The 24,356-nt window shown below is 40.3% G+C and overlaps 3 protein-coding genes across 3 annotated transcripts; all 3 read right to left on the bottom strand.

The window, feature by feature from the left end:
* Positions 1–9,473: 9,473 nt before the first annotated feature.
* LOC115196576 (mucin-2-like) lies at positions 9,474–19,591 on the bottom strand (the record flags this gene model as incomplete). Its single annotated transcript, XM_029757418.1, has 17 exons — positions 9,474–9,598; positions 9,948–9,987; positions 10,221–10,349; positions 10,660–10,758; positions 10,894–11,016; positions 11,239–11,279; positions 13,947–14,115; positions 14,548–14,579; positions 14,669–14,811; positions 14,947–15,016; positions 15,265–15,443; positions 15,779–15,980; positions 16,388–16,571; positions 17,259–17,503; positions 18,170–18,341; positions 18,597–18,838; positions 18,943–19,591. Coding segments are annotated over 17 exons (2,844 nt in total), but the record flags the coding sequence as incomplete, so codon positions are not given.
* A 411-nt stretch (positions 19,592–20,002) lies between these two features.
* On the bottom strand, positions 20,003–21,939 carry LOC115196579 (mucin-2-like; the record flags this gene model as incomplete). Its single annotated transcript, XM_029757422.1, has 1 exon — positions 20,003–21,939. A coding segment is annotated over exon 1 (1,908 nt), but the record flags the coding sequence as incomplete, so codon positions are not given.
* Positions 21,940–22,075: 136 nt separating this feature from the next.
* Positions 22,076–24,270, bottom strand: LOC115196651 (mucin-2-like; the record flags this gene model as incomplete). The annotated part of the gene is made up of 2 exons (XM_029757495.1): positions 24,264–24,270; positions 22,076–24,150 (listed from the first exon to the last, which is right to left on the bottom strand). A coding segment is annotated over exon 2 (1,953 nt), but the record flags the coding sequence as incomplete, so codon positions are not given.
* Positions 24,271–24,356: the final 86 nt, after the last annotated feature.

Genomic DNA, 24,356 nt, shown 5'->3' with positions numbered 1-24,356 from the left:
ATCTTTGTGATATCTCAAAGGGACGAATTACATCACTAATGAGATCATTTAAATGCTTACAAATGTTCATAAATGCTTCTTAAATGATCATAAATGTTAAAGGTGTAAATACTTAAGAATTGTACTGCTTGTTTACATTTTCAAATAATGAAGAACTTATTTCTGAAAAGTTTATAAATGATTTATCAATGCTTATTTATTGAAGTTTTTATAATGTACAGTATTAAATTACCAACATTTCTTTTGTTGCTACTTGACAGCTTGGGAAGTTTTGGTCGCCCCCTAGTGACCGTTGTGTGAAGTATGACTGCTCAAAAACAAAAAAACAGCTCATCGTTGTGAAATCCAAATTGGAATGCCCAGTGTTCCGTCCAGAGGACTGCGTCCCTGTAAGTAGATGAGGAAACTGGTTGAATGTGTTTGTTTGAAGTAAAGTAACTATACCTAAATATACTGGTTCCTTCATTTGATAGTCACTTTTAGGTTATATTGAATTTACACCCGAGTAGCATATTCATAGATGATCATAGTTTTCCATTATAACATCTATACTGTGTTCTCTAGCTCAATAGACTGTAACTAGTCATATCCAAATTGAGCTGAACGCTATTCTTTTTGACAGGGAACTGAGAAAACTGATGCAAATGGATGTTGCACAACCTGTAAGTTAAAACAATATACTGATTTATTTATAAATATTCATGATTTGTGTGAAGTTGTATTTTTTGTTTATACATCAGATCTACTAGTCAAATATAACCTCTTATGAACCTGACCTCTTATGAACCTCTTATGAACATAACCTCTTATCAACATAACCTCTTATGAACATAACCTCTTATGAACATAACCTCTTATGAACATAACCTCTTATGAACATAACCTCTTATGAACATAACCTCTTATGAACCTCTTATGAACATAACCTCTTATGAACATAACCTCTTATGAACATAACCTCTTATGAACATAACGTCTTATGAACATAACCTCTTATGAACATAACCTCTCATGACTTAATAAATCAATGTTGAGTTTCTGTAGATGAAACTGAATACAGATATGATGTGATATACTTTTTCAAGATGCTCAAACTCAGCAATTTAAGATGTCTTCCTTAACTCTGTCTACCTAAACAGGCACTTTACGTAGTCACTGTGATGTGAAGAACACCACCACCTACCTAGAGGTGAATAACTGCACGTCTACTGTGCCGGTGGAAATCTCAGCCTGCGGGGGATCCTGTGGAACGTCTTCTATGTGAGTATAAACTCTAAGAACACACACACACACACACACACACACACACACACACACACACACACACACACACACACACACACACACACACACACACACACACACACACACACACACACACACACACACACACACACACACACACACACACACACATGCCAAAAAAGCACATAGAAACAAACGCGACATGCATTTGGGTCTTGCAGAAATTTGTACTTGGGGAATTGGATTGAAGGGTGAGAAATCAGTGGGAGTTGACCTATAGCACAATAAATGTAATACTGTTTCTAACGGTGTTGTTTGTTGTGTCCTGTTTGCTAGGTACTCTGCAGAGAAAAACACCTTGATGCACTCCTGCTCCTGCTGTCAGGAGATGTCTACCAGTGAGAGGAAGGTGGAGATGCTCTGCCCTGACGGGAAGAAGATCATGCAGAACTACATTTACATTGATAAGTGCGGCTGCCATGACTCTGAGTGTGACAAGAAGAACCACGTCGATTAGGCCTTGAAGAATTAAGTCTTTTGATTTGTTCTTATTTACATTAACTGCATGGAATATTAAATACTTTTATCTAAAGGGAACCAATAGGGGCTGTCTCATTATCATATAGGCTACTTTCATGAACTGTATGTCCTTTCTCTCTACACTATCATAGACATTATGCAAACGTATTAAACTGATGAAGAAGCATGAAGTCATTATCTTGTTTTATTTCATATTGTCAAGTGCATCAATGTGTGACTAGGTAAAAAGTACACATAGATTTTAATAAAGAACGCATTCATTACATAACTGTTACGATTAGAAGGGACAATCTGCGAATCAAACAATAACATTTTGGCCAACCTGCCATTGTTTTGGCAAAAAGCTGAAGCATGGGGCTGGAGAAATGTAACCACTCTCAAATTCATAGACAGGGCCATGGATGCAAGGACTGACCGTCCATGATATCAACATTATAGTTTTAATCACGTTTTGAGGCTATACAGTGTTTGTTAACAATCATGTTGTTTTCAAACAATGGAGTAAAACAATCTTATATTCTGGGTTCTGATGAGCTACGACAATTGAGCTCAGCTCATTAGGCATTTATAAGTTATATTCTTCAAGAAACAATGGGTATCATCAATTTAAAAGTCAAAAGGACATGGAGCAGAGAGATCGGAGCTTGTTGGTGTTCTATAAGGACATGGTGCAGAGAGATCGGAGCTTGTTGGTGTTCTATAAGGACATGGTGCAGAGAGATCGGAGCTTGTTGGTGTTCTATAAGGACATGGTGCAGAGAGATCGGAGCTTGTTGGTGTTCTATAAGGACATGGTGCAGAGAGATCGGAGCTTGTTGGTGTTCTATAAGGACATGGTGCAGAGAGATCGGAGCTTGTTGGTGTTCTATAAGGACATGGTGCAGAGAGATAAAGCCAAGAAAATAGGGAGGTATAAGGTGTTTGCTTAACCCAGATGCCAGCTGCACCAATGTGTCAGAGGAAACACAGTACAACTGACGACCAGAATCAGCATGCTGAGGGCCATGGATGCAAGGACATTATAGTTTTAATCATGTTTTGAGGCTATACAGTGTTTGTTAACAATTATGTTGTTTACAAACAATGGAATAAAACAATCTTATATTCTGGGTTCTGATGAGCTACGACATTTGAACAGCTCATTAGGCATTTATAAGTTATATTCTTCAAGAATCAATTGGTATTATCAATTTAAAAGTCCAAAAATATATGTACCGATCACAGATTAGTCACTGAAATCTGAAACATTGATTACCTATACTAATATATTGATGTCAAAATGTCACAAGAACCACACCCACTGGGCACATATATGTTAATTCAACATCTATTCAACATTGGTTCAGGGTAATTTCATTGAAATGACGTGTAAACTATGTTGAATTAACCAGTGTGTGCCCATCGGGTAATATATTATTAGAAAAACAATTAGGGTACACAATATGCATGCAGTCACTGACAACTTACCATGAGCTGTTTTCTAAACGGATGTGATTGAATGTAACAAACTGGCTACCTATCTGTCATTTCCAGAGATCCTCTCACTGATAGAAATAACATAAATCTATCTCAATGAATGTATCTGTCACTTCAAGAGGTTGCTAATATCCACCTAAATATTTGTTTATTTTTTAACAACAACTGAGAATGGAGGCAGTGAGAATGGTCCAGGACCAGGGAGATACAGGATCAAGGTAGAGTAGACTGTGAGAATGGTCCAGGACCAGGGAGATACAGGATCAAGGTAGAGAAGACAGTGAGAATGGTCCAGGACCAGGGAGATACAAGATCAAGGTGAAGACAGTGAGAATGGTCCAGGACCAGGGAGATACAAGATCAAGGTAGAGAAGTGTAGTGGAATTATTGTAATCAAAAGGAGAGACTTTTAGATTTCTTCAAAACAATCAAACTTTATTATTTAATTACTGCAGTAATGGAGCCTGTCGGTAGTCACTCCTGGAGGTGATCACTGAGAACTCAACCAGCTGGTCGGTAATCACCCCTGGAGATGATCACTGAGAACTCAATGAACGGATTTGAGCCATATCATTTTATAGCAAATTCCATCCTCCTGGATGTTCATGACAAACAACAGATTTCTGGAATGGGTCACAAGGTTACTAATAATTCACATTCCCCAAATTGTGAGAGTCCTCTCAATTTAAAAGAAAATGACAAGATTTAAAAACATTAATTCACATGTAGAAAATGCATACATTCTTCATTAACCTCTCTAGGGTAGGTGGCACCAAATCGTCCCACCTACGTAACAGCCAGTGGAATCCTGTGGCGCGTTATTCAAATACCTTAGAAATGCTATTACTTCAATTTCTCAAACATATGACTATTTTACAGCATTTTAAAGACAAGACTCTCGTTAACCTGTTATGGATAGGGGGCAGTATTGTCACGGCCGGATAAAAAACGTACCCGATTTAATCTGATTATTACTCCTGCCCAGAAACTAGAATATGCATATAATTATTAGCTTTGGATAGAAAACACTCCAAAGTTTCTAAAACTGTTTGAATGGTGTCTGTGAGTATAGCAGAACTCATTTGGCAGGCCAAAACCTGAGAAGATTCCAAACAGGAAGCGCCCTCTCTGACCATTTTTTTCCCTCCTTGATCATCTCTATCCAATACAGGGGATCTCTGCTGTTACGTGACACTTCCTACGGCTCCCATGGGCTCTCAGAAGGCGGCAAAAAGCTGAATGATGTAATTCCAAGCCCTGGCTGAAAAGCTTTAGCGCATTTGCTAAGTGGTCTATCAGCGGACAATGGGACTCATGCTCGTGCACGAGACGACCCCATGTTTTTGAACGGATACAACGACTCCCGGTCGGAATATTAACGCTTTTTTACGAGAAAATTATTATTTTAAACAGCGGTTGACATGCTTCGAAGTACGGTAATGTAATATTTAGAATTTTTTTGCCACGAAATGCGTCGTGCTCGTAACCCTTCTTTATCATTTGGATAGTGTCTTGAACGCATGAACAAAACACCGCTGTTTGGATATAACTATCGATTATTTGGGACCAAACCAACATTTGTTATTGAAGTTGATGATAAGAAAGTCTCCTTTCCATTCTCCTGTCGTTGTTACTCCTTCCACCTCTATCAGGTGTATCTGCCAGAGTAGGTATGTCATCAGGAGCAACAGGCATGTCACTCCTCCCCATCCCTGGATTCTCTGGATATTCAGGAGAGAGTGTCTGTTGGCTGTTGGAAGTTGCTCCTCGATCCACCTCCTCTTCGGCTCCTGCCTGGCTCCTGCCTGGCTCCTGCCTGGCTCCTGCCTGGCTCCTGCCTGGCTCCTGCCTGGCTCCTGCCTGGCTCCTGCCTGGCTCCTGCCTGGCTCCTGCCTGGCTCCTGCCTGGCTCCTGCCTGGCTCCTGCCTGGCTCCTGCCTGGCTCCTGCCTGGCTCCTTGATTTCCTCTGCTCCCGTTCCCTTTGGACACCCACCTGGTGTACCAGCATCCTCTGTGTCTTCATGGCCTGGTGGCCCCTCTTTTCTGACGGGACTTTGGTACAGTGGTTTAGATGATAGACCACGTGTTGCTTCCTTTCACCTGGACAGCAGTTAACGTTGTTCAAGCCACCTTGTAAGGACCCTCCCTCCTTGGCTCATTCCTTTCACCTGGACAGCAGTTAACGTTGTTCGAGCCACCTTGTAAGGACCCTCCCTCCTTGGCTCATTCCTTTCTTCCGGAACACTCGGACCTGGTCACCTTGGATCACCAGACGTGGAACCTCTGGTCCTGGTTCAGGTTTCTGCCTTATTTCTGTGAGACATTCAAACTTAGAGACTTATGGCCTCTGTTTTATGATTACACCATACATCCACTTATTTCCATCACTCATCATACACCAACTAACATTCCAGCTGAAGCTGGCGACCCCTCTCCTTCTGGTTCCTAAGCCTAAGACTTGGAAAGTGAAAAACAAAAACACAACAGTATCGACAATGTGATATGTCATGCATAAATATATTCATGAAAACCGAAATCTGAGACCATGACAATTCCCACTCTCTCTTCACCTGACTCTATGCCTCCAGGATACTTTTCTGCTGGAATCCACAAAAATAAAAGCACTAAAAAGCTTCCTCATGCTTTCACCCAGTCTTCCCCTTTCGGCCCCAGGTTCTGAGAGGTGTTCCCAAATCATGTCATTTTCACTTTGTTCCCCATCTGCTCCATTTCACCCGATAGGCATATCCCTAATCAACATTATATCTTATCTTCTTAATTCAACACTGTATATGCTTTCGCATTATTGCCTTCAACATGTTGTTTAGAGCACAATTACCCTAACATCTGTCCTTTTTCATATGATGCATTAACCAATAAAATAAGTAGCTCCCAAAATGCAACAACTGTATGTCTACAGTGGAATATAGTCTCTCTCGCTCTCTCCACGTCCTCTGTCATGGTGTTTTCAAGCTCACCCATTATTCAGCTGGACCTTACTCGTTGTGAGAATTATGATTTTTACCACTGCAGGTGCTGTAAGAAGTATACCCCCAGCCTGGTGTATCTTGATGTACACTCAATCTCCAGAATTCAGCCCATGCCCTTGGTTATTTCTGGCTTATTGTGTGCTGTTTTTTCTCCTGAGGACATACACACTAACACATGGGTTATTTCCTGACAACTTTCCTCTTATGTCAAGATCACTACATTGTAATGTTTAAATAACAGCCCCATGTAAACATTCTGTCTCAAATACCTGGCCTCCTGCCACAGATATACTTATACATAATGATAGCCAAATTATGGTCCCTACAGCAACTGCTGTTAGAATAACATGTCATCAGTCAAGTGTCTTCCAGTTGGAAGAATATCCAACCTCTTAAAACTCCAAGTCATAACTCTCTTAAACTTTTACTATAGTGTTCAAAAATTTCACCACTATCACTTTTACTCTTATCATAATCTAGGTATGTGTAATGTTCAATTTACTCAGAATTGTCCCTATGTTGTGCATCCCTATATTTTACACAGCCAGCTGTCCTTTCTCTTCTGTGAGTTACCTTCCTCTAATAATATACATAGTCTCTAGAAATAACACCCCTCTACTACCATAACCTTCATTTATGAGCCCCCACAGATCCCCAATGTAGTCACAGTTCTTCTAACTTCTAACCCATAACACATCATTTCCTACTTCTAATTTCCTTCCACTGTTTGATATATACGAAAACATTCTCAAATCAATTTTAGTCAATTTATATCATTCCCTCCTCAGGAACAATAAACACACTTATGTTCCTTAAAACAAAAAATAAATTGACCAGACAAGAAAAGAGAAAAATAAATTACAATAGCTGCATATTTGTAATAAGTGACCACTACTCATAATGTAACTAAACCACTACTCATAATGTAACTAAACCACTACTCATAATGTAACTAAACCACTACTCATAATGTAACTAAACCTGGGGAAAACGTCCATCCGTTACGTTCTATGCCCATGTTATGTTGGTCTCCTCCTTCATCCTTGTGTGTTATCGCAAAACAGACTATAAACCTTTTATGCAATTAATTATATCAATACAATTTAACATTACATTTCTAATGACATAATAAAACAAAAGAAACAAAAACCTTTGATCTAATCTTCTGTAAGTTCTGACAACCTCCCTGTCTCAGGATTTAGTTTCCAGAGCTTCCCTAGGCCTAGTAAATTTAAACAGTTCTATGTCCAAATCATAACTACAACGTTTTATAAATTGTCCAACCCAAATCAGAATTCAGTCCTTAGTGCTTCATCCCCTTAAAAATGTACATTTATACTAAACTTGTAGTACCAGTACTATCTATTCATATTACAGCCGCCTTTTGCCTCTGTTTTTCTGTCACGAGAGGCCTGGTAATGAAAGGTCAGTAACCTATTCCCCTTTAGTCTTCCTTCACATATCATTCCAGCATGTTTTATTTCAGATACAGTTCACAGGTCATCAGACACAGTTGTCCCTCACTCTTCAGCCGGTTAGGGAGGGTTTGAGCTTCACACACACTTGTGGTAAAAATATCTCTCCCATGTATTAAAGCATTCTGACATCACCTTCCATGATAACTCCCTTATTCTACTGGTGATCTCAGACGAGTTACAGATAATTTAACAACATAACCCCTCGCAAACTTCAATATCCCAATGTTGCAAATTTTGTGTTGAAATAAAAACACAAAATGAAATCATCTTTACTTATATCATAATTCATTTGGAGTAACTGTCATCCCTTGTTAACAGATATTCCCTTCTATATGCAGACTGAACAAAGCACATTTGTATATTTACCCAAAAACCATAACCCCATGGAACTGATCATTTTCCCTGTGAACACATGATTCAACAACAACATGTTAAATCAAAAAATACAATTATTTGAGTAACTAGTCGATTTAAGATTACAAATCTTCATTTTCATATGGAAATAATAGAATTTCAAAGTAATTGTACACTCTGAATAGAGACTGGTGTTTCTTAGTCATTTTATATTTAAATCCCACCTATTCCAATAATTTCTAGTGAAGTTGATCAGTCTTCACGGGAAATTCTTAGGATTCAGGGCATTTGACACCATTAAATGTTTCCTCTCCCTTCTCTGTCCCTGTCCTTCAGAAACCATTTAGATATATTTCAAAACATTTCCATCTTCCTGTATACCCAGTTTAAATTGATGATACCCATTGCTTCTTGAAGAATATAGCTTATAATGCATAATGAGCTTAGCTCAATTGTCGTAGCCCATCAGAACCCAAAATATAAGATTGTTTTACTCCATTGTTTGAAAACAACATAATTGTTAACAAACACTGTATAGCCTCAAAACGGGATTAAAACTATAATGTTGATATCATGGACGGTCAGTCCTTGCATCCATGGCCCTCTCTATGAATTTGAGAGTGGCTACATTTCTCCAGCCCCATCCTTCAGCTTTTTGCCAAAAAAGTGGCAGGTTGGCCACTTTGTTGTTGTTTGAATTGCAGATTGCCCCTTATAATAGTAACAGTTATGTAATGAATGTGTTCTTTATTAAATACTATGTGTACTTTTTACCTAGTCACACATTGATGCGCTTGACAATATGAAATAAAACAAGAAAGATAATGACTTCATGCTTCTTCATCAGTTTAATAAGTTTGCATAATGTCTATGATAGTGTAGAGAGAAAGGACATACAGTTCATGAAAGTAGCCTATATGATAATGAGACAGCCCCTATTGGTTCCCTTTAGATACAAGTATTTAATATTCCATGCAGTTAATGTAAATAAGAACAAATCAAAAGACTTCATTCTTCAAGGCCTAATCTACGTGGTTCTTCTTGTCACACTCAGAGTCATGGCAGCCGCACTTATCAATGTAAATGTAGTTCTGCATGATCTTCTTCCCGTCAGGGCAGAGCATCTCCACCTTCCTCTCACTGGTAGACATCTCCTGACAGCAGGAGCAGGAGTGCATCAAGGTGTTTTTCTCTGCAGAGTACCTAGCAAACAGAACACAACAAACAACACCGTTAGAAACAGTATTACATTTATTCTGCTATAGGTAAGCTCCCACTGATTTCTCACCCTTCAATCCAATTCCCCAAGTACAAATTTATGCAAGACCCAAATGCATGTTGCATTTGTTTCTATGTGCTTTTTTGGCGTGTGTGTTCTTAGAGTTTATACTCACATAGAAGACGTTCCACAGGATCCCCCGCAGGCTGAGATTTCCACCGGCACAGTAGACCTGCAGTTATTCACCTCTAGGTAGGTGGTGGTGTTAGTCACATCACAGTGACTACGTAAAGTGCCTGTTTAGGTAGACAGAGTTAAGGAGGGAATTTTAAAGTGGTGAGTTTCCCCCTTACTATGTAAAGTGCACAGACTTTGAGCAACTTGAAAAAGTATATCACATCATAACTGTATTCAGTTTCATCGACAGAAACTGAACATTGATTTATTAAGTCATGAGAGGTTATGTTCATAAGAGGTTGTTCATAAGAGGTTATGTTCATAAGAGGTTATGTTCATAAGAGGTTCATAAGAGGTCAGGTTCATAAGAGGTTATATTTGACTAGTAGATCTGATGTATAAACAAAAAATACAACTTCACACAATCATGAATATTTATAAATGAATCAGTATATTGTTTTAACTTACAGGTTGTGCAACATCCATTTGCATCAGTTTTCTCAGTTCCCTGTCAAAAAGAATAGCGTTCAGCTCAATTTGGATATGACTAGTTACAGTCTACTGAGCTAGAGAACACAGTATAGATGTTATAATGGAAAACTATGATCATCTATGAATATGCTACTCGGGTGTAAATTCAATATAACTTAAAAGTTACTATCAAATGAAGCAACCAGTATATTTAGGTATAGTTACTTTACTTCAAACAAACACATTCAACCAGTTTCCTCATCTACTTACAGGGACGCAGTCCTCTGGACGGAACACTGGGCATTCCAATTTGGATTTCACAACGATGAGCTGTTTTTTTGTTTTTGAGCAGTCATACTTCACACAGCGGTCACTAGGGGGTGACCAAAACTCCCCAAGCTGTCAAGTAGCAACAAAAGAAATGTTGGTAATTTAATACTGTACATTATAAAAACTTCAATAAATAAGCATTGATAAATCATTTATAAACTTTCAGAAATAAGTTCTTCATTATTTGAAAATGTAAACAAGCAGTACAATTCTTAAGTATTTACACCTTTAACATTTATGATCATTTAAGAAGCATTTATGAACATTTGTAAGCATTTAAATGATCTCATTAGTGATGTAATTCGTCCCTTTGAGATATCACAAAGATATCTGATATTAAAAATAATCTAATTTGGGTGCATTATCTAATCAACGTCACCTGAATGATGTGAGATGTGGCATCTGGGAGAACTACAACACAGTCCTTCTGGACACACGTTCCACAACATTTCTCAGGTACGACTTCATACTCATAACCCTGGAGGAGAATCAACAAGGTGACATCATTAGTGGATTTCCTTCATATATACCTGGAATATTATACTGCATAGCCTACCATGCAAAATGTTTCACTTATGTTAAACCGAGTTTGCAATTATCCCGAGTACAGTATCGTTTGGCAGGTGGTGGAACAGTTGATTTGGACACAGTCTACAACATACAGCTTGGAAACTGGATCCTTATTAGGGCCACACTTGCACTCCTCACAGGTGCCGCTGGGAACATTTTCACCAAGCTGGAGAGCGCAAGCAAGAGTTAGTATCATGTACTGAAGCAAAAATTAAGCTTGGGGCCACAGTGGCTCTCAGGATTACTTAAAGGGGCAATCTGTGATTGACACATCAATATTTAGGTTTATTTTATACACAATTTACAAATGATTTATTGTAATACTGCTCTGTTCTGCCTGCAAAAATATATTTGTGCAGAGTGATATCAAAAATGTGTTACTTCTCACCATGTATTCAGTATTATTGTAGACACAAACAGGTTTGGGTACTGAGAGAAGACACAATAAAAGGGTCAGACAATGGTTGAGACATAACAGTTGTTGAACAGTTAAGTTAGTCACAATTCCTGCACCACGTTACCATCACGACACCTGCACCATGTTACCATCATGACACCTGCACCACGTTACCATCATGACACCTGCACCATGAAATATTAAGTCACTGTTTTATCACTATACAGTTTTGAAATTATGGTGCGTGATGGTCTAATGAGATGGTCCAATGACATGGTCCAATGACATGGTCCAATGACATGGTACAATGACATGGTACAATGACATGGTACAATGACATGGTCCAATAACATGGTCCAATAACATGGTCCAATGACATGGTCCAATGAAATGGTCCAATGACATGGTCCAATGACAGGGTCCAATATCATGGTCCAATGACAGGGTCCAATGACATGGTCCAATGACGGGGTCCAATGAAATGGTCCAATGAAATGGTCCAATGAAATGGTACAATGACATGGTACAATGACATGGTCCAATGACATGGTCCAATGACAGGGTCCAATATCAGGGTCCAATGACAGGGTCCAATGACAGGGTCCAATGACATGGTCCAATATCATGGTCCAATGACAGGGTCCAATGACAGGGTCCAATATCATGGTTCAATGAAATGGTCCAATGACATGGTCCAATGACATGGTCCAATGACAGGGTCCAATATCATGGTCCAATATCATGGTCCAATGACAGGGTCCAATGACATGGTCCAATGACATGGTCAGTATAAAGCCTTCATAAACACTACCGAAATGTGTTACAAATCATCTATAACCATATGTCATGCTTTATAAAGGGTTCATAAATGTGACATAACTGTATGACATAACCCACTGTGTCAAATTAGACAAACCTGTGCTTTCTAAACGGTGGCATCAACACTGCTTAATAAAGGCCTTATGAATAATTCAACTGACAACGTATTACCCTGTCATGCATCTAGATAGAGTATTGCAAAACCAGGATATTGTGCCCGATTCCCAGGACCACCCATACGTAAAAATGTATTCATGCTTTGGATAAAAGCATTTGCTAAATTGTATATATTATATTACTCTAAAACATTTCTAGGATGGCCCAAACTATTTCCCTCTTCGCATAGTCAGTATTGAACCTGACCTCAAATTCCCCCAAAATGCTATGCTGCAGTTTTTATTTTTTGCCTACTTCAGAAAAATGCTGTTGTTTTCTTGATTTTGTTTTTCCAGGTATCGGATTTCAATTTTTTTTCTGGTTTACATGAGTTTTTTTTCCTCACCATTTTAATAGAAACATGACTAAATGTGATTTTCTGTGTTCACAACAATGCTTAAACCAAATCAGGGGATGACTTTTGAGGTCTGGGAAAAATCTAAGAAACTTCAATTTTTTAGCTTAGTTGCCCTTTAATTCAGTGAGCATGCCCTGCACTGTTGATTGGTTAGAGGGTTTTCTGTAGTGCAGTAAGGCACATGTGATGTGAGTCAGCCGCAATGAAATGGAGTAAAAGGCCAGCAATACTCTGAATTATTCAGAGCCCCATGAAATGACTCCATATTTTACGTTCTACATACACTACTGACCCTACTGAGTGTTCTCTACAATATTTTTACTGCTGCACCCAGATTAGTTCTTGCTTTAAGCCAATATATATTCCTTTGGGGGCATTTTCTTTCACCTTGGAAAATGTTTTAAAACCGACATTTTATACAAATGTTCTTAAAAATGTACAAATATGAATCAGTTCATGTTTAAAAAATAATGTATCATATATCATGAATGGTATTGACCCTTTTCCACTATTAAGTAGGGGACTTTTAATTTGAAATGTATCAATATTGCTTGACCCGGAGGTACTTATTTTTAGTGATGCTGATGAGACGTACTACGCTGATTATGTAATGATTTCGCAAATCAAATTCTTAACTTGTGCTGCTACTGGAGATCGAAAAACAAGTTAGTTAACCTAGATTTATTGTATTATAGTAGTTAAGTGTTGAGTTAGATTTCATATTGTCGCTATCTCAATTGTTATTTCAAATAATTTGCACATATTTACAACACTGTTCTATATATAGGCACAATATGACATTTGAAAGGTCTTTATTCTTTTGGAACTTCTATGAGTGTAATGTTTACTGTTCATTTTTATAGTTAATTTCACTTTTGTTTATTATCTACTTCACTTGCTTTGGCAATGTTAACATATGTTTCCCATGCCAATAAAGCCCTTAAATTTAATTGAATTGGTGTGACAAAGGCATTTCCTAACACACCTGCTAAATTTCTTTGTTGTTACTTTTAAGGTTGGAATCAACATGCAGTACCTCCAGCAGAAAGAGAGGTAAGAAACCATTGGTCCACCAGCTCAGGGACAAGCTACACTATTCACAGTCTGGTGATTATGTCACAGAGTTATGCCACATTTATGAACCCTTTATAAAGCATGTTATAGATGCTTTGTAACACATTTATGTAGTGCTTATGAAGGCTTTATGAAGTAGCTAGAATGAAGACCTGTTTTGTGCAAACATTCCACTCCTTGTACTCCTTGTCATATGCCAAACATTTATCACACACAGACTTGTACCCAGCTAACCTGCTGGCACGTTAAGGTGCCTCTATCTGGTCTCAACTCAGATCCTGTCTCTACTCACCGCATTTATTTATCTGACAGCAGTCCACCGTCTCGTTGACCAACACCTCACCGTACTTCTTACAGGTAACAATTTCTTGTGGCGGACATTTCACTGGTTCACACTGGACACTCATTATGTCAGCATTACACGTGCACTTCTGGCAGTTACTGTACCACGTCTCACCAAACTGTGTTGGGACAAAAAAACACTGTTAGCAGAAACTTTAAACTTATTTAGACGAGGACTGGCAACCCCTCAGAACCTGGTTCCTCTCTTGGTTTATTGCTAGGTTCCTTCCTTCTAGGGAGTTTTTCCTAGCCACTGTCTTTCTGCCTCTGCATTGCCAGCTCTTTTAGGTTTTAGGCTGGGTATCTGTAAAGCGCTTTGTGACCACTGCTTATGAAAAAAGGGCTTTATCAAATACATTTGATTGATTAATAATAACAATAGGGCTCCAGCCTCTTCAGGGCTTGGACCACTAACAAGCCCCAATGAAACTAGTAAACTGCTTAAAATAATTGGGGTTCTATACAGAACCTTTTTGTGGGCTATATTGTGAAGTGAGCTGTTGAACCATTTCTTCTGACAGATTCATTGTGGTATACATCCACATTATTACCTGTTTGGGTTTTCCATCAGGTCCAGTACATCCTTGAATGGAAAATAAGATTTTAAGTCATACATGGTAGTACTTTGAGACACAGTTAAACAATGTATTCCTCAAACTGACATATCCTTACCACAGTCACGAACACAGGTGTCAGAGAATGTGTTGAACAAGACGGTACCCTCAGGGCAGAAACAGCCCTCCATGAATGAGTCACATACAAAGTCACGGGTCATTTGTGCTCCCTGACATGGATGCACATATTTGTCATTGTATCTATGACAAGAGAAAACAATTCATTACAGACTAGAAACATTTAATATAATGGAAACCTTTAAGAATGTATGTCCATTAGGTCGTGTGGTAAAATAATGAGATGGGAATGAGATGAGATTGGAATGAGATGGATACCTTGAATTGCATGTTGGCTGGATAGTAGAGCCACATGCCATATAGACTTTGGTCTTAGGGCATGTCAGTTCTGTAATATGGTCAAGATGGAATGAAAGACAAAACAGTAAGAACTCAATTTGTAAATGCAGGTTGACAAAATACAATAATAGAATAATTTAAAACCGTGTTAACATCTTGCCTGAATCCCAATTTGGATCCTATTCCCTACATAGATCACTACTTTTGGCCGCATTCTGGTCAAAAGCAGTGCACTATGTAGGGAATAGGATCCCATTTGGAATACAACCCTTATTTGATTTGAAAGTCCTTCCCTACCACATTTTCCATTAGTTGAGTTCCTCCAGTCGATACAGACTCCAGCTGCTGCACACCTCACGGCGTAGGCTTCCAGGCTGGAGCAGCCGATTGAGATATTTGGCATGTGGCAGACATCAAATTTACAGGCCTCGAAGAAGGCTTGTGGTGGGATAACGTCATGGCATTGCTTAAAGACCCTTCCAAAATAAAGAACACATTTAAGTTATTATATAGGCCTAACCCAAATGGGGCATATAAGATGTCACGACAGATCTCTTACAAATATTGATTACTGTATGCCTTACACGTTAAATTATTTGTGAAGCATCTATGAAGTTCTTATGAATATGACATATTTTATATGGCATAACAAGTCTGCAAGATAAGTTTGGTACTAAGTTTTGGAAAAACAACCCATGCCTTTACCGGAAAGTTTACAGACTTGCATGTATACAGTGTCATAGCAACCTCAATCAGACTCCCTTGGTAATATAGCTGTCTCTCTGTGTTATTACAAGGTTGCACGTCTTACGGGCTAAGTATGATGTCACAGATTGATGTCTTTCCTGAGGGGCAGGGTGGAGGCGTAGGGGTAGGTGGGGTAGGGCGTTGCAGATCACAGTAGGGTTTTTTATCATCAGGAATCTTCCATTCATGAGCCATCCCAGGACATGATGGATGAATCTGTGCATTCGGTAATCTGCAATCGTTTTTCCTGTTATTGTCACAGGTACCTTTATAAAGGTAAAATAAATATGGGAATGAGAATAAACACAAGTTCTTTGATGTTAGAAACGCTTATAACATTAAGCCTACCTACACTATATTTTAATTGGTTATGCTATCATTGTAACTGTACAGTGAACTCTTTAATGCCATGAAAATACAATAATATTCAACAAAATAACATCAAATCATTGCAACAAATGTTCAGTTTACTCACAGAGTACTACAAGCTGTTCTTCTGATTCATTCTTAAAGTGTTTATTGTCTACATTATGGGTGCATTCCAAATGGAACCCTATTCCCCCTGGTTAAAAGGAGTGCACTACAATGGAACCCTATTCCCCCTGGTTAAAAGGAGTGCACTACATTGGGAACAGCGTACCATTTGGGATGTAGACAATGCCTACATACTTACCACACTGCCCCTCTGTGTTGTTGTGGAATAGGGAGTTTGGCAGGGTTACACTGAACATAAGGGACTTAAACATCACTGTTGCTTTAATGGCAGGGATCTTCAACAGTAACTCTACCCCAGTGCTGGTGATCATGAGGTCTTCATTAGAAAAGGTCGGGAAGATCTGTTTTCCATTGATGTAAACCTTGTGAATGATAAGGAAAAACATGACATAATGAATGAGAATAGAGAACAGAATAACATTACAATACTGTAGATAAGATATGGTTTCCAGAACTAAATGAAGTCACAACAAGAGTTGGTAGTCAGTCAATCTTTTGTCAATAAAATGAAAATCTTTGAAATGTCATGGGACTGTTTCAGATACCTTGATGATGGTTTTTGAGTTGACGTGATGGCATCATCAAAGTGGTTAACCAATATGTAATGTTGTTAAATAACTATTTGTAACTACTGAAGTGTAGTACTGCAAATTACATTTGTCATAGTCGACAAGATCAGATATTCCTATTAATCAATACCCCCACGTTACAAAAAGTAAATAATACATTTCAAAATATGAAGATAGATTATTTTAAGTCTTAAAGTGGTATGAGAACGTCTCTCTCAAAGAATGTCTGTATCAAAGAATGTCTGTATCAAAGAATGTCTGTATCAAAGAATGTCTATCTCAAAGAATGTCTGTATCAAAGAATGTCTGTATCAAAGAATGTCTGTATCAAAGAATGTCTATCTCAAAGAATGTCTATCTCAAAGAATGTCTATCTCAAAGAATGTCTGTATCAAAGAATGTCTATATCAAAGAATGTCTGTATCAAAGTGCACTTTTATAAAAGTGTATAAATGTGTACAATAGCACAGTTATAATTACCATATTTGTTGTCACGTTTAATCTCTTCGGAGTAAGAACAATTTTATAGGACTTGTAATAGACAATCAGAGACTGAGGGCAGGTCGCATGTCCAGACGGATCGCAGTTATAGTTGTCGATGTTGACACTAAAGTTCTGTCGAGGAACTATTTCTTTAATCAAAACGTAGGTGCAGTTTTCCTGGAAACTGTAATATTGGCCATCAAATGTGACGTAGTGAGGGTCTCCCCATCCATAGCATATACCTGAGAGATGGAACAGATAAAGGTAGCAAATAGATCACTCATCAATACAAGAGTTTAAAGTCCTACTCCAGTCTCCTTTACACCTCATTTAACACCTGATTTACTGAACACAACAGGTGGTCTAGGTATCCTCATGAAATGGCTCAAGCTGATAACATCACAATGTCACCATCAGATCAGACCAAGGGTGCAACGTTCACTGGGGATGGGGGGACGGTGGGTTTACAGGGAGCATGTCGCCCCCAAATTCTGAAATTGCATTTTTGTTCCACTCCAAGTTTTATCATTGGAATGTGTTTCAAAACAAGGCAACACTGTGCTTTAGGACCATGAGGATGCCTCTGAGTGGTCGAGTAGGCTGTTTGGTGTGTTTATCCAACTGGATGAAAATAATAATAATAATACTTATGTCCCCCCCACTTCTAAAACCAAAGTTGCGCGCCTGGATCAGACCAACTCCTTGAAGTTTGCAGTTGTGTCCAAAAAAAAACACAATTTTGTTCAAAACATATTGTATTTCTTTACTGTATTTACACTTGGGATATCACTTTCCAACAGGAAATGTTCAAAAATCACTGGAGGACGTCTTTAAAACAAGTAAACTTGGAGAAATAAGTATTTGTAGAAGGAGAGAAGATAAATAAAAACATTAAGTTTTGAACTTACATTCACATTCATAGTGATAGCAGCAACCTGATTCGTCATAGACTTTCACTGGTGGATATCCATTTTCACACACAGGCTTTTCTGCAGACTCACAGACCACATACGTTGTGGTAATTACACCGCTGTGGCAAGTTTGAGTAGTGCAGTTGTCTGTCTTCCAAGTCTCACCATCCTAAAGTTGAAAATGTATGTTTTAGTCCTGAAAGTAAACACACTACGTACTACACAACACTATGAACTACACAACACTATGTACTACACAACACTATAACTACACAACACTATGAACTACACAACACTATAACTACACAACACTGTGAACTACACAACACTATGTACTACACAACACTATAACTACACAACACTGTGAACTACACAACAATATGAACTAAGAAACACAAATATTCTGTTTAATTTATTTCATTACCTTTCTTGGTGGAATGGCATATTCACAGCCCATGTAAGGTGTAGTCGGGGACAATGTAGATGGTGTAGTATGTGTAACTTCTGTTGTTGCTGAGACAGTGCTGACTGTAGTTGAGACAGTGCTGACTGTAGCTGGGGTCGTAGAGGGACATGGTCTGGCTTGTTTCTCAACAATACAACTTGAGTTACAGTAGGAGGTGAAACACCAGCCTGCCCCGTCAGTCTCATTATATATCAAGGAACCTAAACAAAAACATATTATTAGTAATGAATAGATATTAAATGAAGTGAATTAATGCATTATGTAGTCAGAATTTATCATTTTAATGAAGGAAACTATCACTTACCAGCAGGGAAATGTAGATTTTTGTATGTGCAAAAACATAATGTGGTAGGGGTAGGGGTAGTGGTAGTGGTAGGGGTTGTTGTTGGGGTAGTGGTAGGGGTAGTGGTAGGGGTTGTTGTTGGGGTAATGGTAGGGGTTGTTGTGGGTATTGTTGATTCAGGACCAGTTGTAATTTCCCCTGTTGTTTCGCTTGTTGTGGAATATGTTGTTGTCTCAGACGTTACTGTGGTTGATGGACTTCCTGTGGTGGTTGTTGTTGTTGTGGTAGTGGTAGTAGGTGTTGTTGATTCTGGACCAGTTGTAACTTCCTCTGTTACTTTTATTGTTGTGGATGGAGTTGTTGACGTAGTTGTGGTTGTTGGACTTTCTGTTGTTGTTGTTGGACTTTCTGTTGTTGTTGTTGTTGTTGTTGTTGTTGTTGGGGTAGTAGTTGTTGTTGGACTTTCTGTTGTTGTTGTTGTTCTTGTTGGGGTAGTTGTTGTTGTTGGACTTTCTGTTGTTGTTGTTGTTGTTGTTGGGGTAGTTGTTGTTGTTGGACTTTCTGTTGTTGTTGTTGTTGTTGTTGGGGAAGTTGTTGTTGTTGGACTTTCTGTTGTTGTTGTGGATGGAGTTGTTGACTTAGTTGTGGTTGATGGACTTTCTGGTGTTGTTGTTGGGGTAGTTGTTGTTGTTGAACTTTCTGTTGTTGTTGTTGTTGGTGTTGTTGTTGTTGTGGGTGTTGTTGATTCAGGACCAGTTGTAATTTCCCCTGTTGTTTCGCTTGTTGTGGAATATGTTGTTGTCTCAGACGTTACTGTGGTTGATGGACTTCCTGTGGTGGTTGTTGTTGTTGTGGTAGTGGTAGTAGGTGTTGTTGATTCTGGACCAGTTGTAACTTCCTCTGTTACTTGTGTTGTTGTGGATGGAGTTGTTGACTTAATTATGGTTGTTGGACTTTCTGTTGTTGTTGTGGATGGAGTTGTTGACTTAGTTGTGGTTGATGGACTTTCTGGTGTTGTTGTTGGACGTTCTGTTGTTGTGGTTGTTGTTGTTGGGGTAGTTGTTGAACTTTCTGTTGTTGTTGTTGGGGTAGTTGTTGTTGTTGGACGTTCTGTTGTTGTTGTTGTTGCTGTTGTTGGGGTAGTTGTTGTTGTTGGACGTTCTGTTGTTGTTGTTGTTGTTGGGGTAGTTGTTGTTGTTGTTGGACTTTCTGTTGTTGTTGTTGTTTTTGTTGGGGTAGTTGTTGTTGTTGGACTTTCTGTTGTTGTTGTTGTTGTTGTTGTTGTTGTTGGACTTTCTGTTGTTGTTGTTGTTGTTGTTTGGGTAGCTGTAGTAGTTGTTGTGGTAGTGGTAAGTTTTGATGTTGGGGTAGTTGTCGTAGCTGTTGGGGTAGTTGTAGTAGTTTTTGTGGGGGTAGTGGTACGTGTTGTTGTTGGGGTAGTGGTACGTGTTGTTGTTGGGATAGTTGTTGATGTTGGACTTTCTGTTGTTGTTGTTGTTGTTGTTGTTGTTGTGGTAGTGGTAAGTTTTGATGTTGGGGTAGTTGTCGTAGCTGTTGGGGTAGTTGTAGTAGTTTTTGGGGTTGTAGTAGGAGTTATTGTTGGGGTAGCTGTAGTAGTTGTTGTGGTAGTGGTAAGTTTTGATGTTGGGGTAGTTGTCGTAGCTGTTGGGGTAGTTGTAGTAGTTTTTGTGGGGGTAGTGGTACGTGTTGTTGTTGGGGTAGTTGTTGATGTTGTAATGGTTGTTGTGGGCCGTTCTGAGGTGGTAGTTGTCTCATTGCTACAAACATCAACACAACATCTGACTCTGATCTCGTAGTTGTAGCATATTGGTGGGATGCCTTGATCCTTGTTGTGGCATATCAGTCCAACTGAGGGATTGCATTCAACATTTTGACCTAGTTCGGCCAAAGGAACATCGATGTTTTCTTTGGATCTGCATTCTACTTCCTTAGGTTGGCTACAAATATTGTTACCAGATTTCCTTATATTTTCTATGGTTTCATAATCTCCTCCTGTTTCTATAGTAGGATAGTGACTGTCAATCCAGCCTGACCAATCACAGACAGTCTTGATCAGGCAGTGTGGAGTAGTAGTGGGTGAAGTGGTTGTTGGTGAAGTAGGAGTTGTTGTGGGGGTAGTGGTAGGAGTTGTTGTGGGGGTAGTGGTAGTGGTTGTTGTGGGGGTAGTGGTAGGAGTTGTTGTGGGGGTAGTGGTAGGGGTTGTTGTGGGGGTAGTGGTAGGGGTTGTTGTGGGGGTAGTGGTAGGGGTTGTTGTGGGGGTAGGGGTTGTTGTGGGGGTAGTGGTAGGGGTTGTTGTGGGGGTAGTGGTAGGGGTTGTTGTGGGGGTAGTGGTAGGGGTTGTTGTGGGAGTAGTGGTAGGGGTTGTTGTGGGGGTAGTGGTAGGAGTTGTTGTGGGGGTAGTGGTAGGGGTTGTTGTGGGGGTAGTGGTAGGAGTTGTTGTGGGGGTAGGGGTTGTTGTGGGGGTAGTGGTAGGAGTTGTTGTGGGGGTAGTGGTAGGGGTTGTTGTGGGGGTAGTGGTAGGAGTTGTTGTGGGGGTAGTGGTAGGGGTTGTTGTGGGGGTAGTGGTAGGAGTTGTTGTGGGGGTAGTGGTAGGGGTTGTTGGTGAAGTAGGGGTTGTTGTGGGGGTAGTGGTAGGGGTTGTTGTGGGGGTAGTGGTAGGGGTTGTTGGTGAAGTAGGGGTTGTTGTGGGGGTAGTGGTAGGGGTTGTTGTGGGGGTAGTGGTAGGGGTTGTTGTGGGGGTAGTGGTAGGGGTTGTTGTGGGGGTAATGGTAGGGGTTGTTGTGGGGGTAGTGGTAGGGGTTGTTGTGGGGGTAGTGGAAGGGGTTGTTGTGGGGGTAGTGGTAGGGGTTGTTGTGGGGGTAGTGGAAGGGGTTGTTGAGGGTGTAATGGTTGTTGTCGTTGTTGTTGATTCTGGACCAGTTGTAATTTCCTCTGTTGTTTCTCTTGTTGTGGAATATTTAGTTGACATAGTTGTTGTGGTTGATGTTGGACTTTCTGTTGTTGTTGTTGGACTTTCTGTTGTTGTTGTTGTTGTTGAGGTAATGGTAGGGGTTGTTGTTGGGGTACTGGTAGGGGTTGTGGTTGGGTTTGATGTAGTAGTTTCTTCTGTCTGTATTGTCAAAGTTGAGATTTGCTTTCCAGTTGCGTTTGTGTATGGTGGATTTGTGACAACAGTGAACTTTGTTGTTGTGATAGATGATTTGGTGGTGGCTGTTGTCGTTTCCTCAGAGGTAGTCCTTGTCTGAGTCGTTGTTGTGGTAGTAGTTGGGGTAGTAGTAGAGGTTGTTGTGGGTATTGTTGATTCAGGACCAGTTGTAATTTCCCCTGTTGTTTCGCTTGTTGTGGAATATGTTGTTGTCTCAGACGTTACTGTGGTTGATGGACTTCCTGTGGTGGTTGTTGTTGTTGTGGTAGTGGTAGCAGGTGTTGTTGATTCTGGACCAGTTGTAACTTCCTCTGTTACTTGTGTTGTTGTGGATGGAGTTGTTGACTTAGTTGTGGTTGATGGACTTTCTGGTGTTGTTGTTGGACGTTCTGTTGTTGTTGTAGGGGTAGCTGTAGTAGTTTTTGGGGTAGTAGTAGGAGTTATTGTTGGGGTAGCTGTAGTAGTTTTTGTGGTAGTGGTAAGTTTTGATGTTGGGGTAGTTGTCGTAGCTGTTGGGGTAGTTGTAGTAGTTTTTGTGGGGGTAGTGGTAGAAGTTGTAATGGTTGTTGTGGGCCTTTCTGAGGTGGTAGTTGTCTCATTGCTACAAACATCAACACAACATCTGACTCTAATCTCGTAGTTGTAGCATATTGGTGGGATGCCTTGATCCTTGTTGTGGCATATCAGTCCAACTGAGGGATTGCATTCAACATTTTGACCTAGTTCGGCCAAAGGAACATCGATGTTTTCTTTGGATCTGCATTCTACTTCCTTAGGTTGGCTACAAATATCAGTTCTATTTTTCCTTATATTTTCGATGGTTTCATAATCTCCTCCTGTTTCTATAGTAGGATAGTAACTGTCAATCCAGCCTGACCAATCACAGACAGTCTTGATCAGGCAGTGTGGAGTAGTAGTGGGTAAAGTGGTTGTTGGTGAAGTAGGAGTTGTTGTGGGGGTAGTGGTAGGGGTTGTTGTGGGGGTAGTGGTAGGGGTTGTTGTGGGGGTAGTGGTAGGGGTTGTTGTGGGGGTAGTGGTAGGGGTTGTTGTGGGGGTAGTGGTAGGGGTTGTTGTGGGGGTAGTGGTAGGGGTTGTTGTGGGGGTAGTGGTAGGGGTTGTTGTGGGGGTAGTGGTAGGGGTTGTTGTGGGGGTAGTGGTAGGGGTTGTTGTGGGGGTAGTGGTAGGGGTTGTTGTGGGGGTAGTGGTAGGGGTTGTTGTGGGGGTAGTGGTAGGGGTTGTTGTGGGGGTAGTGGTAGGGGTTGTTGTGGGGGTAGTGGTAGGGGTTGTTGTGGGGGTAGTGGTAGGGGTTGTGGGGTAGTGTAGGGTTGTGGGGGTAGTGGTAGGGGTTGTTGTGGGGGTAGTGGTAGGGGTTGTTGTGGGGGTAGTGGTAGGGGTTGTTGTGGGGGTAGTGGTAGGAGTTGTTGTGGGGGTAGTGGTAGGGGTTGTTGTGGGGGTAGTGGTAGGAGTTGTTGTGGGGGTAGTGGTAGGGGTTGTTGTGGGGGTAGTGGTAGGGGTTGTTGTGGGGGTAGTGGTAGGGGTTGTTGTGGGGGTAGTGGTAGGGGTTGTTGTGGGGGTAGTGGTAGGGGTTGTTGTGGGGGTAGTGGTAGGAGTTGTTGTGGGGGTAGTGGTAGGGGTTGTTGTGGGGGTAGTGGTAGGGGTTGTTGTGGGGGTAGTGGTAGGGGTTGTTGTGGGGGTAGTGGTAGGGGTTGTTGTGGGGGTAGTGGTAGGGGTTGTTGTGGGGGTAGTGGTAGGGGTTGTTGTGGGGGTAGGGGTTGTTGTGGGGGTAGTGGTAGGGGTTGTGTAGGTGGTAGGGGTTGTTGTGGGGGTAGTGGTAGGAGTTGAGAAAACAAATACTGTTGTGGTCGGTGCTTGAGTGGATATCTGTGTTGTTGTAACCCTTGGTGTAGTTGGTGGAGTTGTGGTGCTGGGACAGTGGTTCATAATCCGGACAATGGTTCCGTTCTCTTTGCAGGTGGCAGTAATACAGGTCTCATCACCGTCAGATGTGTGATATATGGTCGCTCCATACGGGTATGTTCTGCCGTCGTATAAACAATAGCAAGCTGCAATAGGGTTTTCACAGGGAACACAAGTTATTATCATGTAATCATCTTGTTATGTTACCTTCTTGGTAATAATGTAGGCTAATGTTTCAGTTTGTAGTGGTTTTCCTTACCTTGGACATCATATCTGCATCTGACCTTAGTTGATGAGCAACGACTAGAAAAAGAAAGAAGGTTACAGTACCTTTCAAAGTCAAATAAAATAT

Source organism: Salmo trutta, chromosome 7 (assembly GCF_901001165.1).
Source record: "Salmo trutta chromosome 7, fSalTru1.1, whole genome shotgun sequence".
Taxonomy (NCBI): domain Eukaryota; kingdom Metazoa; phylum Chordata; class Actinopteri; order Salmoniformes; family Salmonidae; genus Salmo; species Salmo trutta.
This window is presented reverse-complemented; position numbering and strand designations above follow the sequence as displayed.